The sequence below is a fragment of the Chrysemys picta genome, chromosome 3 (assembly GCF_011386835.1).
Source record: "Chrysemys picta bellii isolate R12L10 chromosome 3, ASM1138683v2, whole genome shotgun sequence".
Classification (NCBI taxonomy): domain Eukaryota; kingdom Metazoa; phylum Chordata; order Testudines; family Emydidae; genus Chrysemys; species Chrysemys picta.
The window spans coordinates 122,871,466-122,890,588 of NC_088793.1; the positions used below are offsets into that span (position 1 = coordinate 122,871,466).

Sequence of the window (19,123 nt, forward strand, 5' to 3'; positions counted from 1 at the left end):
CCCACTGGTCGCCTCCCCGCTAGTCTCCTCATTGTCCGTCCGGCACGCTCTCCCCCCCATCCGCCCAACCACCTCTCTCCTCCTCGCTGTCTGCCTGCCCGCCTGCCTCCTCACCCCCCTCCCACCTGCCTTCCTGCCATTTGCCTCCCCATTCACCTCCTCGCCCTGCTCGCCTGCCCGCCTCACCTCACCGCCCACCTCCTCACCTGAATATCGTGATAAACAGCGTCCCGATCGTACATCATTTAAGACATGGGGACAAAGGGCGGGACCCAGGGCGGTTGCCCCAATTCACCCTACTCAAGGGACAGCTCTGCCAACAGAAGTTGGACCCCCACCTTATCTCTCTGATATCCTGGGAGCAACAATGCTACAACAACACTACATATAACAATGAATATCAAAGTGAAAAGTAATTTAGGTTTTGTTTTAATTATTCAATTTTAGTAATCTACACTTATTTTGAGAGAGTGAGAAGGTGGGTGAGGTAATACCTGTTATTGGACCAACTTCTGTTGAATCAAGAGACATTTTGAGCTCTACAAAACTCTTCTTCTCATCTGAAGTTGCTCCAGTAAAAGATATTATCGCATCCACCTTTTCGATCTCATATCCTGGTACCAACATGGCTTCAACATTGCAAACAATTATTTCTAGCACATTTAAGGAAGTCACATTTTTAAAAATATGTTTGTCCTAGAGTAACCTTGTAAGCATATTGTACTTTGAATTCACAAAATGTCTTTTCTCCTAACCCTCTCAGCGCCCAAAAGTAATACTTCCCATATATTTTGGAGATTTGTGTTAATTTTGCTCTGCAAACTGAAATAGCACAAGTTATATAATTAGCTACAAGTATAGGTAACATCAGTAACTACGTGTTTTATAAAGAATTCAGATGGAAGCTAAGGTATTTTAGTTAGACTCGTATTAAATAGATGGCCATTGAAATGTTACCATTGAATTCAGTGAGAGCAGGATCAGTTCTAGACAGTAGCCAAGGGCCCTAAAAAGAATTGTATATTTTTGGGACAATAATGGCTCAGTTCTGCCCTGACTTACATTTTGACTTCAGTCAGATTTACCAGGGGGACAAATCCTTCTCATTTTAGGCACACAACTAATTCCACTGACTTCAGTGGGACTTTTGCTGGGAGTAAAATGCTCTAGGTTTGGCCCAGGGAGGAAATCAGTGTAGAATTTGTCTATGCATATTCACATAAACAAGCCAGTTGACACATAGCAAATGTTGACAGAGAGCAAATAAAAGAGATGGCCATTCATCAGGATAGTGCTGTAGCATTCATTGTCATTATGGGCTTAGTTTAACAGCTAAAGAAATTCACTTTGCCTCAGGTTTTTGTTGATGTTTTATTTTCTTTCAGTTGATTAGTTCGTAGAACTAACTTGCATCACATTTCTAAAGCCCCTAAAGGAGAAGTTAATTCAGTTCCTTTTTCTGTAGTGCAGTAATAGCAATCCCAGGTATTGTTAACAAGCATTGGTATAACAGTGTGATCAAAAAGTGCTACAAGCAGTGTGTACCATAAAATGGCCAGATTTAGTATCTTTCTAAGACTAATTGTTTTAAAAACAGGCTGGAGACATACTTGTCCATTCCTTAATGCATGCAAGAGCAGCTTCTAGATAACAGAAGTTACTGCATAGGCTTTGGTAAAAATACCTTTTTCATTAAATTGTATGACTCATTGCATCATTTAGCCAGTTAGATCCTTCTGTTCCTGAATAGTCCATGTTCTTTTATCTTGCTTTAATTGGCATCATGCTGTCTGAACATGAAGGACTAAATCTGAGCTATTAGTTTCACCAAAGTCAATGGGATTATTTGTATCAGCAAAGTGAGCTGGATATTACCCACCATGTATTTGTGCAGACACTGAGACAATTATTGATTGTATAACTTCTCAGTGTAGACCTTTTTCTCCCTTCATTTTGTTTAATATTTTCAGTTACAGTCATCAATAACAGCTTATTGATTAATGACAAATAGTAAAGACAATTGGCCAAATCCTAGCTGGTGTAAATAAATGTAGCTCCATTAAAGTCGATGGAGCTGTGCTGATTTACGCCAGGCAAGGTTCTGGCCCAATATTGGACAGAAAATAATAATTGTAAAGAAAAAAAATTGCTATTTGTCAAATAAAAGTCTCCAGATCACTTTGTAACCTGTATCAGAAAAAAAGACAGTTACTAAGTACTGGTAAAAATAGTAAGAAAAATACTTTACAATGTAAGAAAGCTATAATATGCATTCATGTTAATATACATGGAACTACTATAGCATATCAGAATGTCTTACTGAAAATCTGAAAGGATATACTCTGCCACAGGATTGTCCATCTAGACTCCTCTTATTCTTCTCTTCATGCATATTGTTTATAGATGGCTGTCATGGGGCATGCTTGCCCTGTAGCACTCCCTGTTGACCTAGTGTGGTACTGCAGGCATTCCCTGCCTCAGTTTCCCATCTAGCATGTCCCTTTAAGAACTCCAAACAGCCCAAAAGGGTATAAGACAAAATTCCCCTGCTGGGTTCTTGTTTATCAAATCCTAAATAAACTTGAAATCAAGCCTTTTCCCCTTACTGCACCACTAAGTATTTATAGAGTAGAATGTCTTCAACAGACGAGACAGAGAGACCTGCCCCCTAATACAATAGCCTGGTGTTCAGGGTTCTCGCCTGGAATACCAAATTCAAGGACCTACTCCAAATCAGACAGAGCAGGTATTTGAAAACACATCTCCTGCATCCCAGGTGAGTGCCCTAACCACTGGGCTACTGGCTATAAGGGTCTCTCTCTCTCTCTCTCTCTCTCTCTCTCTCTCTCTCTGTTTTTTCATGAGAAAGAACTGACCTAGTGGTTTAGGCACCTAATTCCAGGAGAGGGTGAATCTCAAGCAGAAATAGGCACCTCTCTCCAGTTCAGTGTTAGGTACCTAATTATCTTTGAGGGGCAGGATGTAGACCCTGCTCCTCTCCTGTCCTCAGCATTTCCTGCTGGCTTAGGAAGATCCCTGCTCAGCTTGTTGGCTTCTGAGAGTCCTTTTGTGGATATAGCCTTAAGGGATTTGGCCAAGGTCATAAAGGCACTCTGTGGTGGAGCTGTGACTTAAAAACATATATCCCAAATCTAGAGCTGGAACCCTAACCACTGGGCAACCCTTCCTCTCTAATCACAGCCTGTGAACAAGCTTTGGAATGACATATTATGTATGTTGTATTACTTGAATGAGCAAGAACAGACCATATATCACACACCTGCTTTCCCTAAGTTGGCTCTGATTCAACCACAGCTACACTCCCTCTTCCCATAATTAGGCCAGAGGGTAGGTGTGCCCTGTTAACCCTGGCTGCTTTCTTCCTTTTCCTACCTTCCTTTAGGAACAAGGGATATTGGTGGTTCTGGCACAAAAGAGTTCCCTGCTGAGTCCTCAAAGGGCTAGTACAAACCATTACAATCTCCTGTGTAAATCATCTGCATTGTTGTGTAAAGAGGTGAAGTGTGGCTCCAAAGACCAAAGTTTATCCTCCATTTTGGAAGTCAGGGCTCCGGCTGCTGGCTGCTTTCAACACCCAGGCTCTTGTTTTTGTAGTATTAGAGTTTTGTAATGTTGAATACAAGCCCTTCCTGACTTAAAAAAGAACACTACATTTCAGGCTGTAGAGCTCAATAAATGCTGGAGCCTACTGTTGACCCCGATTCAATAAAACTGTTAAGCTTGTGATTAAGGTGCCAATTTTTAATAGTGTGGTTAATTTACCACTGGAATAATTTATCAACTGAAGTGATGGATTGTCCATCATTTGAAGACTTTAAATCAAGAGTAGATGTTTTACTAAAAGATTCACTGTAGTACAAGCAAAATTTGGGTTTGATACAGGAATTACTGAGTGCAATTCTATGGCTTGTGTAATGCAGGAGGTCAGACTTACTGATCATGATGGGGCCATTCTGGCCTCAGTCTCCAAATCCATTCATTAAGTCCAAGACTAAAATAATGGGAACATGTAAAAAGTGCTTAACTTTAGCACAGGCGTGTTTTCCTGAATCGGAATGCTTCAGAGAATGGTGTAAAGCACACCTTATTGATCACGAATTTCACTGGCTGTATACCACTGATGGCTTATTGATTATGATTGAATGGGGTTTTTGCCACTGTCTGTTATGTTATATTCTGTGTCATGTGTCAACATGTCATGGGGCTGTGCACATAGTAGTAATTAAAATAAATAAAAAATTACAGATAGATAAATTTTCAGACCAAATATTTGAAAAACATTTTCCTGCATAATTTTGAGTTCAGGATTCCATCTTTCCTTTTTCACAGCTGGCAACATCATAATCACCCAAAGGAAGTTCAGTGTGTATACAACTCCTTGCTTAGTTTTAGGTGTTTATGATACTGTATGTTTTAAACTGTTGCAGGTGAAATACAGAATGCAAGCCATAGGAGTAAATTACTGATGATGATAGCTGAAATAATTTATATGTATAAGGCCATTAACATATATAGTCAATATGGAACTGTGTGTTTATTGGAGGTGCTTGTTAAAAAACATTTTAGAGCTCAAATGAAAAAATATGTCAATTCAGCATGACACATGGGGACCGGGACTTTATATCCATAAACCAATTAATGGATTACTTTACACTTATCCCCATACAGTTTTTTCCATCCGTGGCATACATGCCAAATTTTCAAAAGTGTATTTGCACTTTTGCATGTGCATTTTGAACACTTGAACCATAATGTAGGTAGTATTATTTTTCATGTAATAAGAAATCCATGTATAACTTAATCTAATTGAAAACATAAACAAAGCCAATTTAGGAAAAGGGCAGTTTATTCATATAATTAATTGTGTAAGATCTACAATAACAACCATTCTAGAAAAGGGCTAGCAGTTTAAATTCTCAGGTTAAACAAGATGCAGTTAAAGAAAATTGCCCTCGTATCCTACATAGGCTTCATAAATCCATACCAGGGAGCTCCAAATTGAGTAGAGGAAAACAAACAAGTCTTAACTATTTCCTCTTTTTAAGTTGGCCGCTTAAATATCGAAACCTTTCTTGTTCAGATGTTAAACTCTTACATGTCCAAAGCCGATCACTTCTCTTAGTTTTTTTTAAATCATTAAATACTTGAATTAGATTTTTCTTTTGTTTTAGAAAAAGAAAAATTGTTCTATAATTATAATGCTGGAAAAGGTTAATAGAAAAGTTATGAAAACATGGCATCCCAAAAAGTAATGGGAAATTGTTGGCCAAAACTTTGCCATCATTTATTTATGCACATACAACCAATTGCTGTAATTATCTTTAACACAATGATATTTGGACTTTGAAAATTTAAACCTTATTGATCAAATTTGGGTGCCGGCAGTTAGGCATCTAAATCAATAGTTGGGCACCTAAATCAGAGGCCTGATTTTCAGAGGGGATTCAGTGTGATTCTAAGGCCAGAGGGACCATTGTGATCATCTAGTCTGACCTCCAATATAACACAGGCCAGAGAATTTCCCCAAAATAGTTCCTAAAGCAGATTTTTTAGAAAAACATCCAATCTTGATTTTAAAATTGTCAGTGATGAAGACTCCATCATGACCCTCGGTGAATTGTTCCAATGGTTAATTACCCTCACTGTCAAAAATGTATGCCTTATTTCCAATCTGAATTTGTCTAGCTTCAACTTCCACCCATTGGGTCATGTTGTACCTTTCTCTGCTAGACTGAAGAGTCCGTTATATTTATTCCCCATGTAGATATGTACAGACTGTATCAAGTCACCACTTAACCTTCTCTTTGTTAAGCTAAATAGATTAAGCTCTTAATCATTCTTGTGGCTCTTTTCTGAACCCTCTCCCATCTATCAACATCCTTCTTGACCTGTGGACACCAGACTCAAGCACCCAATTAAAAAAAAGTTGGCGTATGTCATGAAGATTATGGATGGTTTTATATCATGATGTAACACTGAAAATACACTGATTTCTAAGCTATATAGAACAGTCAATAAGCTGAAAATATTGAAAATTTCACAAGAAAGTTTATTCTCATAAGGTTTTCAGAGAAAATAGTCTGATTCTAGCAGTCTATATGAACCCCATCTGGTTTAGGTCACATTGTTTCAGCTGATGGAGGAGCTATTTGGAGAGATTGTTGGTTGGTTCACTTCCCCTCACATATGCCACTAGCATTTTTAGGGGAGTAAATAGTTTATCTGCCCCACCATTCTTCAACAGCAGAACCTGGAAATGGTCCTTTAATTCTGTTAGTGCTGCATATGGTATTTATGTCCTTACCTCATTCTTGGGCTAAACTGCCCCAAATTTATCAGAGAAATAGGTAATTCCCAGAACAAGCCATACAAAAGATCATCAGACTTGTCTTTACTGTTTACCCACTCAGATCTGTTGTTACTGGCGGACTCTTCCAATTATCTACATTAGCATTATTTTATGTACAGTGGAAATGTTAATAAACTCATTTGTAATACCTACTGGAGCAATTAGGAAAAGCTGCATAGTCACTGTTTTGATAGGCAGAATACAAGCACAAGCCTTTTGCTACTTATTTACCCTTCATTAATAGCATTCATTTTCTGATGATAGCAAATAAACCTCACAGCTTAAATATCAAGGACATTTCTTTACTCCATTCTCATACAAATGGTAATAAGAAGAAGCAAGTAAAGATAGGAACAAATAAGAATACTGAATTAAAAATTGCATATTCACTAGCTTGTACCTTTAGTAATTCTGTTTTGGGACCCAGTGACCTCCCATTAGGGCTTAAAATGAGTTGTAACTTTCCCCTAATCTCCCTCATCCTCACAGCTCACATCTCTTCCTCCTTCCATGATTTGCTAAGGTCTTTCAGAATGCCAATAGGTGTGTGGTGGAGGCAACATATCTAGCTACCCATCTACTGGTTGTTGACGCTGCATGTGTGTTCTAAATTAGTATTTCTCAACCTTTTTGATACTAGGGATCAGCTTGCTGCATTCTTAAACCATGTCAGGGAGATCTCGGGGACTGGCGTGGGTCCATGGACCTGTAGTTGAGAAACACTGTTCTAGAGTCAGCAAAGCACTCCAATATGCAATGTATACCTCCCCAGAAGAGACAATGTGTGTAAGTTCTACTGCTGGGGTACAGAAGGAAAGTTTTCAGATCTGAGGGATCACTTAGTGGGGACCCTAAAACACTGTAACATTTTAAGAGAACACAATATCCTTGAGATGCAAGTAGGAAGCAGGGAGTCCCAGTCACATTTCCATAGGTAAATCGCAGGGAGTATCCTTGGAAGGGAAATAACATTAGAGATAATCCCAGGGTGGAGTATGTGAGTCAAGGAGGTAGATAAGTTGTAAGTTGAACCCCAAAATGAAGTCTCCTTGCTCCATAATGAATCCTAAATGTAAGGCCCATGTAAATCTCCTAGTAACATGTTTAAAATGACTACCTTGTTGGGAGGAAAATACTACTCATTGTTGATATATGCTTTTGGAGATTAAGGAGCCCCAAAGTGCTAGGAAATTGTCATATTTTATTCATGGGCCAGGGAATGAAAGTAGAAGTAGCTATAGAACAAGAACCAGTTTACAGTTTAGGACTGGAGAAGCTTTGTTCCCAAGTTAAACTAAGGGCTTGTCTACACTACCCGCCAGATCAGCGGGCCGCTATTGATCCAGCGGGGGTCAATTTATCGCATCTATACCATTGAACGCTCTCCCGTCAAATCTGGTATTCCACCAGAACGAGGAGCGCAAGCAGAGTCGACAGGAGAGCGTCAGCTGTCAACTTGCCGCAGTGAAGACACCGCAGTAAGTAGATCTAAGTATGTCAACTTCAGCTACGCTATTAACGTAGCTGAAGTTGCATCTCTTAGATAGACCCCGCGCGGTAGTGTAGACAAGCCCTAAGATTATTAGTCTTGTCAGAACAACCATAAATGATGTTGTGATTCAGCCAATGCAGATTCCTTTACATCAGGAACAAAGCTGTAATGTAACTCAATGTAACTCACCTATAACATGCATCATTTTTATTTTGAAATAAAGCAGTAAATAGAATTGACAATTATTTAATATAGTAACATACAGGAAATTAGATCATGACTTTTAGCAAAGGGTAATATTAAAAGTTTCCATTCCATATGGATGTCACCAAAAGGAATTGTGATTTCAATGCCCAGCTGCTAGGCTTTGAATGACATATGGGAGTAGCCTTTTTTTTTTTATACAAATACTTATAGCAGTGCTATTCTTGCCTTCCACATTTTTCCTGCATCATGATTTAAGCATGAACATAGTTTGATGGTCAACATGAATTTTAGATATACTATTTGTTCTTGGGTTAGCAATCTAATTTGAATCTCATAAAATTAGCAGATTTAAATCTACTATTCATTGAAGACCCATCTACATTACAATATATATTTTTTATTTGCATGCTAATTCTGAGATTGATGTTTAGTTTAAAGTATAGTTTTTCACATCGACTTGGAAGTGAATTTAGCCTTTTATACATGGTACAGATTAGGAAAAGGTTGATTTCCTGATTCTATTGTTATAGTATATTTTAAGAGAAGAAAAATATTTGCGATGAAAATTAAAGTAAAATGTTGTTTAATGTTATTTTATGTAACTATTATTATATTAGATAAATGGATGTTATACCAAGTATGCAAAAGCAACATAATAAATCTTTATTGTATATTATTTTGTGTCCCCTTGGACAATTAAATGTGCTTTAAATCTGAGACTACTTTCACCGTAGCTATCGGAGTAAAAGCTGAGCAAAAGACATCTATACTGGAATATTCCTTATAATTCAGTAACCCTGTTTATTTTTATGAGGAATAAATTTTCAAATAATCTGGGGAAGATACAGTTTGGGATTTTTATTTTGTTAATAAAATATCTATTTCAAGCAGTGCAAATTAGCACTCTGAATAGATGTGTTATACTGCAACATATTTAGAGCTAGAGAGAGAAATTTTGCCTTTCCAGTTGCCTTTCCAATTTAAAAAAGTAAGTTGCTTCATGAGGATGGTTTAGATTACCTGGAAGCAGTCCACATTAATTGATATGATAGATTATTTTTCCCTCCTCTTTGGCTCTCTTTGAGAAAAACAGGACTGGATGAGCAAGCTGCAGCTTTGTGCAGCTACGAATAGAAGCACTAGTCTCTCATAATCCATATACAAACACATCTCAAATTTATTTACTAAATAAGGTAATGGGGAAGGAATTGTGCAAATTCCTCTGATAACCTTTCCTGCTGACAAAGACCTTGGTGAGGTTAGTGAAGTAAGCCAATTATGAACTATTGTTAGCATTTGACAGAAAAGGTGATGAGTGTTTCAACTCAGAGTTTTCAGTAAAATTTGGAGAAATGAATTGCAGTGATTTTAAATAAAATTAATGCTGTGTTTTTAATTTAGTAATAGAGAAGTAACTTTGTTGGCAACTGGCAGATCAGTGCTACACTTTAATTATTGGGAAGTTTGTAAATTGCAATTCTGTTAGAGTAAAATAGTCAAATTCAGTTACACATTTTTATTTTATATTTCATTCACATATGGTTTTTGCATCAATGAATGCAAAGAACAGTGTATGCTACACCAAGAACAACAATTAATAATACTAGCAAATTATTATATAAATGCATCCTCATTTCGTCACAGAAGATAAAACAACAAATATATAATGCATATTCTAATGGAATATGATATCTTTAGAGTTTTTTATAATTCCTTTTTATTTATTATTTTCATAATACACTAAACAAACATATCAGCATGGTTGATTTCTGCATAAGCACAGCACACTAGCAACAAACTTCAGTGGTAACAAAGGAATTGCTGGGCGGGATGAAAGCATTCCAAAAGCACCAGATTGTCAGTGCTCTCAAAAATATGAAAATGTAGAAAAAAGAATAAAGTAGATACACAGATATAAACCCAAATAATAACTCAGCATCTAAACACCACACAGCTGCTTACATTTAACAGCAGTAGTGGCATTCAGATTAAACAATGGAAAAAAGTCCATCTATACTTCTGAGAAGTGGCAGGGGGGAAGTGCTGCCCTAAACTTATCAATAGCCCATCTCTTTGAGAAATGACTATACATGTTACATTTATGCAAAAAAGGGAATTCTAATAAACTGATTAAAAATATCAAACACATCTTTCTACCAATTTAAACATACCATATATTAAAGGAGGGAGAAGTTTTGCTGGCAATGGCGCAACCCTGTTTAATTAGAATTTAGTCATCAGAAGTCTCTACCAATGGTCTCCTGATCAGATCTCTCTTCTCTTATTTTAATAAGGCAAACAATTAGCAGTCTGAATTCAGAAAATATACCATTTCTTCTTGTGGTAACTGAGTTTTGCTGGGAATAGTTAATACCTTGTCCTCATCCATGAAGTGTTTGATTTCCCTAAATCCTTTCCTCTAGACTTGTCATGGAGTTCATATCAGAAAAGAATATAATCTCATTCTCTTCATAGAACAGTTCTTTTTATATTCTTGGCAACATTTAATACTCACTCACAGTCCCTGGCATCAGTCAATGTGACAATGAAGATTCTCACCATTCTCCTTTACCACCTGATCTTCTCATAGCACAAACTGAGGGTAATAATTTCTCCACAGAACATAGTTCTTCTTTAATATTTAGGGTGTGTGCATGATTTTCAGAATGGGTTTTCCATAAAAATAACTGGATCAGGATATTTATCCGCCAGGATCCCAATAATCCTTGTATGCTGGGATCCCATTAACCCTTAAATTTTGAGCAGTTTAACATGCCTCTCCCACCACACAAAAATATTTTTAATCACTGATTTAGCTGAGCAGCTTCCACTGAATTAGTTGTACAGTGTGCTCCTGTAACTTACCATAGAACTGGAAGGAACCTGAAGAGGTTATCTAGTCCAGTCCTCTGCACTCATGGCAGGACTGAGTATTATCTAGACCATCCCTGACAGGTGTTTCTCTAACCTGCTTTTAATCTCCAATGATGGAGATTCCACAACCTCCCTAGGCAATTTATTCCAGTGCTTAGCCACTCTGACAGTTAGGAAGTTTTTCCTAATGTCAAACTTAAACCTCCCTTGCTGCAATTTAAGCCCATTGCTTCTTGTCCTATTCCCAGAAGTTAAGAAGAACAATTTTTCTCCCTCCTCCTTGTAACAACCTTTTATGTACTTGAAAATTGTTATCATGTCCTCTCTGTCTTCTCTTTTCCAGACTAAACAACCCCAATTTTTTTTCAATCTTCCCTCATAGGTCATGTTTTCTAGACCTTTAATCACTTGTGTTGCTCTTCTCTGGACTTTCTCCAATTTGTCCACATCTTTCCTGAAATGTGGCACCCAGAACTGGACACAATACTCCAGTTGAGGCCTAATCAGCGCGGAGTAGAGTGGAAGAATTACGTCTCGTGTCTTGCTTACAACACTCCTGCTAATACATCCCAGAGTGATGTTCGCTTTCTTTACAACAGCATTACAATGTTGACTCATATTTATTTTGTGGTCCACTATGACCCCCAGATCCCTTTCCGCACTACTCCTTCCTAGGCAGTCATTTTCCATTTTGTATGTGTGCAACTGATTGTTCCTTCCTAAGTGGAGTACTTTGCATTTGTCCTTATTGAATTTCATCCTATTTATTTCAGACCATTTCTCCAGATCATTATGAATTATAATCCTATCCTCCAAAGAACTTGCAGCCCCTCCCAGCTTAGTATCGTCCGCAAACTTTATAAGTGTACTCTCTATGCCATTATCTAACTTGTTATCTGCTATCTGCAGTCGCTCCTAGTCTCTGCTAATCCATTACTTTCAATTGGTTATTCTGAATGACATGGCCTCCAACTAGGGTGACCAGACAGCAAGTGTGAAAAATCAGGACAGGGGGTGGGGGGTAATAGGAGCCTATATAAGAAAAAGACCCAAAAATCGGGACTGTTCCTATAAAATCGGGACATCTGGTCACCCTACCTCCAACTTCCCCTCTGCCAATGTCAAGGAAGCTTGTAAACTCACCTTGCTAAGTAGCAGTTCCTTCATCAGTTTCTTTCTAGAACTATCTTTATCCACAGTTGACATCTGTACAAGCACAGCCAGAGAAGGAGTCAAAGATGGCCTCTGGGGAACTGGAATTGAGGTTGAAGGTCTCACATTAAAAAAGCCATTTATTTCTGGTTTAGTTTTGCTCTTAGGCATTATTCACAGCTCTTCTCTCTCATCAAACAAAAGGAACAGTGGCCCCACTAAAGAAAATCCAAAGTTATTGAATGTGCTAGACTTAGTAAATATTAACTTTGGCTCTCAGAGCCCATCTACAGCATGTCTTTCAACAAAATCAGGCTCCCCCTCTTACCTCCACCCTCTATTTCCCTTTTTTCTTCATTTACCTCTCCCCTCATAATGTATTCCTGCTAATGACAGCCTTTTCATCACATGTAGCTTCATATTTTCAGTTTATTTGATTTCAACTCATCTTCTGCAGTCAGTTCCACCTGTGATAACTAGTATTGAGAATGCAACCAATAAAAATAAAATATGAATTGTTAATAATGTACAAAATATTGACCAAACATGTGATCCAAGGTTAGGCACATGAAGTCTCAAAATGTACATTAAAGTATATATGTATTAGCAGGAAAAATGCTCTGAAATAGGTCTGCACAAATTATGGTCTCCACAATATATATAGGTCTCCACAATATATACAGAACTTGATTTACATTACAGGAACCTTAAATTTCCTGGGAATACCAGAATATCAGTTTTATATCTCTGATGTCAGGAAGGTTTGCATTGACTCAGAATTTCAATCCAAGGCAAACCTTTCTCTGTTAAGTCTCTACCAAACCACATTCTTCACCCAACATGGTTTGAGATGATTTGTACTCATGTAACTTAAAACCAAATTTGATTTTATTAAAATTTAGATTTGCCAAAGGATTAGTCCTTAGTGTATTCTTAAAAGATGTTGGAATTGTGGAAGACAAAGGGCCAAATTTGAGTTTAGAGTAAAAAGGCATCATTCACATTGACTTCAAAGGAAATTGCTCCCTGTCATTTGGGACTACATTTGACCCCAAAAATTTAAGCTACCAAAATAGTTAACACTGACAAGTGAGCATAGCTTATGAAACTCTGATATTTTATTATGATTTTGGCTTTATTTTTGTGGTTCTTAAAATAAAAAATGGGCTAGAGACATCAAACAAATAAATGCAACCTCTGCTATTCTTTATTGTATAAAGTCCTCAGTTTTCTAATAAAAAAGATATAAAAACACATAAGTGTTTGGAGGACAATTAACCAAAGGCCAGTTAAACACAGAAAAGTGCAAATAAAGCAATTTAGTCAGAGTGTCACAAAATATTCACATTGACCTCAGTAGACAAGCCTGTCCTAATAGCCTAATCTAATTTCTTAGTAAATTATAATCAGTCTCTCTCTGTCTCTTGTCTAATGTGTGTGTGTGAGAGAGAAATTAACGCACTCAGATGTGCTTGCTGATATGATGGTACCACTACACCTCCGTGTCAGCCGTGATACTTGCAATCATTACTAGCATCACAATGGCTGGCCATTGTGTTCCAAGAGCACTAATTTCACAGCCAGATGACTGAGAATTTCTGTGGTTGTACTACTGTGATGTGAATGTTTTCCTTAAGACCACAGTTTTAACACTTACATACATGGTTAACTTTACACACATGAGTAGTCTCATTGAAGTCAAGATCCAGGCCTAAATCCATGTACAATTTAAGCAGAAAACATTACTAACTTATCTCCCCCTCCCCCCAATATGAGAGACTTCTGTTTTAAAAGACATTATTTTACATCTCTGACCTTGAGATGCCCAGGCAGTTATTACTCTACAAGTATTGCCCCTTACTTCTGAAATAACCATATCTTTTACCTCAGTGGAAGTCAGAGAATTGATCAAAATCTGATAGAGTAATAATCCTTGTTTAACCAGAGAGTTATCTGAGATATTTCTGCTGGAATGTTTTTGTCACGTTCAAAGAGGGAAGGGGGCTTTGTTATTGTTGTTCTTAATCTAAAATAGATTCTAATAGCAAAGAGACTTTCACAAAGATCTTCCCCTTTAACCTCAACAGCAAAGCCCAGTACAGTCAAATTACAGTCTGTTCTGTTATTTTGAAGAATTTCAATCTTATGGTGTAACCTTGTATTACAGTATCTCTTATCAGAGTGCCAGAAAGAGCATTTAAAACTATTAACCTCCTTTTGAATTCTCTGGGCACTGTCACTTACAGTTTTAATATCACCTTAAAGTACTACAGTTTTTCCTTCTAAACTGGCTAACAGAGTCAATCTTTTACTCTACTTCTTTCTCCGGTAATCTTATAGGGTCAAATGCTGGTTCCTGTACATAGCCTGTGTATTCAGGTTGTGCACAGGGGAGATCTAGATGAATACAGAAGGAATTTCCAGACCAATTTTGTTGACCTAATAGATTTAGAAAAGCATCTAACTATTGGATGTTTAACCAAATCTGAATTTTGAACCTTTTTAGGGTTGCACAAAACTAATTTTTATTTGTGCACTGATTCAGAAGCTCAGGTCTAAAGAATGCATAAATGGTATGTATTTCTATCAGGATTTTTTATTATAAAACGTTGCATTCAGGTTCTTCTACAAACTAAACATAGACAAGAATTGAAGCTGATTATCTTATATAGATGTATTTACCAATATTAAGTATATTGTTTGATAGTTAATTATATTATTTCTCTCCATCCAAGCGGAGTCAACAGGGTTTTGTTCAATATCAGAATAAAACTTAAGGGAGTGGGTTAGGTTGTTCCTTTCAGAGTGTGCGGCTGCCTTTTGAGATATTTTCACTACTCTCTTAGGAATTTCCTCTGAGAAAGGAAATATTCTCTTTTTTCCTGGAAAGAAAAGCAAATTCTATAGTTCAGACAGAAGTTCTTTGAAAAGACTGGGCAAGTTATCTTAGCAGTAACCCCTTCTAAGAGCAGGCATGAAGATCATATCTTGAGAATCAATTTTAATCAATCTGAACATAGACTCTAATCCTGCAAGTACTTATGCACATGCTTACCTTAAAGACATGCTCACCTGACTACGGTTAAGCATGTGCATAAGTGTTTGCAGGAATGGGGCTATGTGTTGGAGTGTATAAACCCTACATTGCCAGGGAAGGGGCCTGGGAGACTGTGTGCTAAAATAGCCCCGCCCCTTTGGTGCTGTCAGTCATGCACAGTAGGGAGGAGGGCTGTAAAAGGGGGAAGCTGCAGTACACAAGGGGGGAAGTCTTCAGAAGGGAGTGACTAGAGTAGCTCTTGCAATGGCAGGTAGAACCCTCATGCGAGAAACTGCCCAGCTCTATAAGGAGTCTAGCAAACCTCAGGGGTAAGCCTTGTAGGGAGGGTCTGACCTGGCTCCCTAGCCATAAAGACTTCAACAAAGCTGCTACCCAGGCACCCGTGAAGTAAACTGGTGCCTCAGGCTTTTTGTTGCCTTGTTATTGACCCAATGAAGGGCTCAATTTGTGTTGACCTAAACTTTTGCTTTTCCCCCACCCAGAGGTAAAGTAAACAGGCCCCCAAGGGTGGGGCCACTACCAGGAAAGAGGCTGTGACCTGTATTAGGCCAACCCTATGGTGGAAACTGGGCATGGTGAGGGCCCCCAGCCCAGCTAGGAAGGTGCGCCGGAGATACTCTTTCTACAGGCCATTTAATGTAATGTAGTCTGAGATCGCTAATAATTATTGCATAACTACAATCCATAAACTCAATTTCTCTAAATGGAAACGGAGAAAAAAAATAGAGAACATTTTATTGTATTTTAAGACATTCCTTTCAGTGATATGACAATATCTTGATAAGATTAGAACTTTTGTTTTTTCACCAATTTTTGTATTATATTAGCAAATAAAGATTATGGTAGTCCTGACCTGATACAGGCAGGGTACTCCTGATATTTCATTGACGAAGCTGATACTGTGGGTGATGTGTGGCAGATGCAGTTGGCATTTCAAGTCCAATGAAAGTTATCTTCAAATAGTTTCACTCCATCATTATTTATCATGCATAAAGAATTAGTTCATTCAGTAGCTATAGTTTCCTTAAGTGCATTGATGTGGACACGGCTACAAAACAAGGACAGACAAATGCATGGAATTAAGCGGCAGGCTGCAACTTTTATTAAACTTTTAGCACAAGGGCAGGGCATTGCCCTCCCATCACCCATATTCTCGTATACCAGGCATTTAATTGGTTCCAGTGCAGGGACTTGAGGGCTCCGTATGATATGACCCATAATTGGAGCCAAGATTATAGGGCTTCTTACCGTATAACCCATAAAGTGATGTAGGCTCTCCTCAGCTCTTTCTGAGTTCTAGCACCCTCCCCCCTCGGAGGAGGGACAGAGGGTGTAGCAGGGTTGGGACCTTGGTCCACAGAGGCCACAAGGTCTCACCCTACCACATGAACCCAAGGCCCATCCCCAAAATCCCAAATCTTTTACCTCTGGGAGCCATTCATTTTATTCTCTTAACTGCACTGGCAACCAGCCGTGAACTGTGACAAGTAAGCAACACTACCCCAGTACCTCAGCTAGGTACCATGCACATTCCTAATTAACCCACGGTGGCTTGCAGCGCTGTGAGGAAGGCAAAAAACTGCCCGGTCCTCTGCTAATTTGGTCCATGGGAGAATAAATTCCTTCCTGACCCCCCTAAACAGGCAATCATCTAGACCCACAGCATCTGTCAAACTGGGTTCCCATTCCTAGTTTGGGTGGACAGGGCAGGCTGCTGGAACGGAGCCGAAAGAGCTTTCCACATGGCCCCTGCGCAGGGCTAAATCCTAGGAGCTGAGGAATGTTGGCCAATCAGCAACCCTCTCCCCCAGCAGGCCAATGGGTGCCAGAGATTCCCATGGGAGGAACTACTTATTGTCCTTGGCAACTGCCTCCTTCCCTTTCTACTGGGTGTGTCCCCGGATCCATCCATTTCCCCCACCTGTTGATGTGAGTGGGTGGCATTTGTCTACTACGCTGCTAGAGTTTCTCTTTGAGACTATCTTTTAAAGGTTTTCTTTGTCCACTTTGGGTTGTTTTTCTATCTAATCGCTTTAAATGTGTGTGCTTCTCATACATTTGTAGGACATGACCTAGGTGGATCTTCCTGGGGATAGTTCACTCCAGTACAGGTAATTCTGGTTATTTTATCTTACCACTTTAAACTGATGAGTAACCAAAAATGTGTTTCATATGGAAACTAATATTTTGATGTTTTACGGACAGCAAGCCTGTGTTTCTGTGCCATTCTTTAGGGTGGAAAACACCACTGCATTTTAGTTAGATTTTTGAGCACAGTTGAATAATGTTTCCTTCACATAGCTGTGTAGATGACCAAATGGAGAACTGGTTTCCTGGGTACATGATGTCATGTCCACATATTTGGGAATATGGGTAGTGAGGACCCTTATAAAACATGTATATTTTGGTCCCCACATTTAGCCTTTGTATCATTAGTCCTAACATTTGATCTAATAGAGTGGACCTTATCCTTCAACCTTTATTCACATCAGTAATCCTTAATCACAAGAGTCGTCCCCTATTAGTCAAGTAAGGACGGATGGATCCGCCCCATTTTTCAGTGCTGGTTGGTACAGACTTGAAATAGTCTGCAATACTAATAATCAAATCAAAGTTTTCCAAGGCATTTGAGCTAGAGTCACCCTGACCGGCACACAGAGTGCAAATTGCACCTCCTTGCAACTGCAAGGGCCACTATGCTCTAGCAATAGCAGGAAGAGTCATCTCTGGGACAGAGCAGGTTGTATTGTTACCGTTACCCTCCCACAAAAGTTCCTGAGGGAGAGCAGCTACAGTTTCTACCAGGCCCTCCAGCAGAGGCTGCACTGGGAATGCGCTAAAATAGTGCATCTCCTGGCTACTCTGGCCACACCCCCTCCCAGACCAGTACTACTCATTTGGGGCTGTACTGGCATCTTACAGGCTTTCCAATGAATGGGACCCTGTATATATTGGTTTATGCAAGACCATGGGGAGCAACCTAGAAAGCAATAAGAAGAACAGGAGTACTTGTGGCACCTTAGAGACTAACAAATTTATTAGAGCATAAGCTTTCGTGGACTACAGCCCACTTCTTCGGATGCATATAACATCCGAAGAAGCTATATGCTATATGCTATATGCATCCGAAGAAGTGGGCTGTAGTCCACGAAAGCTTATGCTCTAATAAATTTGTTAGTCTCTAAGGTGCCACAAGTACTCCTGTTCTTCTTTTTGCAGATACAGACTAACACGGCTGCTACTCTGAAACCTAGAAAGCAATAATGATGAAAACAAACTGGAGTGATAGGGGACAATAAATGAGTTTGCAGAGTGATATACAAAACAGCCAGTGCAGATTTAGGCTACATATGCAAAGCATATCATAAGGCAGTGAAGTAATAGAGTTGTTTAACATATGGTTATGGTATAGCTGTACTTGAACATTGTATTCAGTTCTGAGCATTACATTACCAGAAAGATATTAACAAATAGCAGGCAGTTCAGAGAAGAGCAACAAAAAATATATTAGAGGCTGGAGGATTGATTCTGAAGAAAGGCTAAAAGAGCTAATAGCTTTGCTAAGACAGGACATAAGTTTATGAATATTTTGAATGCTTTAAGCATCAAAGAGAAATTATGTAGAATGCTACCAGGGGACTATAACTATGAGTAATGGGATGAAACTAAGAAAAGGAAATTTTAGGCTAAATATAAGGAAAAACATTTCTTGAGATTATGATGTATCAAGCTGTGGAATAATCTCCCAAGGGGAAGAGGTAGGAGTCTCATCACTTAGGACTTTTAAAACTAGACAATATGAACAGTGGAAAATGTACCATAGGGAACAGTTATGTCTCCACAGAGAGAGAGATTTGATAATTTAAAAGGTCTTTCTCCATCTCCAGTTTCTATTATTCTGTTTTTATGTAAAAACAAAGATGCTTAGGTCTATCACCAAAAAAGAAAATCTTCACTTTCATCAACCTGA

General features: G+C 38.6%; 1 protein-coding gene and 1 long non-coding RNA gene across 10 annotated transcripts in view; one reads left to right on the forward strand and one right to left on the reverse strand.

Moving 5' to 3' along the window:
* Positions 1-19,123, forward strand: part of PACRG (parkin coregulated) — a 455,962-nt gene that overhangs the window by 391,956 nt on the left and 44,883 nt on the right. For 2 of the 8 annotated variants that reach the window (XM_024108474.3, XM_065590401.1), the window contains exon 6: positions 17,218-17,264. The exons of the other annotated variants lie outside the window; for them this stretch is intronic. In XM_024108474.3, the coding sequence (XP_023964242.1) occupies positions 17,218-17,249 (32 nt within the window). In that variant the 3' untranslated portion in view covers positions 17,250-17,264. The remainder of the gene's footprint in view (positions 1-17,217; positions 17,265-19,123) is intronic. 8 annotated transcript variants of the gene reach the window in all.
* LOC122174381 (uncharacterized) overlaps positions 1-19,123 on the reverse strand; it is a 45,696-nt gene that overhangs the window by 18,797 nt on the left and 7,776 nt on the right. Inside the window, exon 2 of one of the 2 annotated variants that reach the window (XR_010600141.1) lies at positions 12,087-16,201. This is a non-coding gene — a long non-coding RNA (uncharacterized LOC122174381). Of the gene's footprint in view, positions 1-12,086; positions 18,182-19,123 lie in introns of those variants that run through there. The other variant, XR_010600140.1, reaches the window with a different exon arrangement.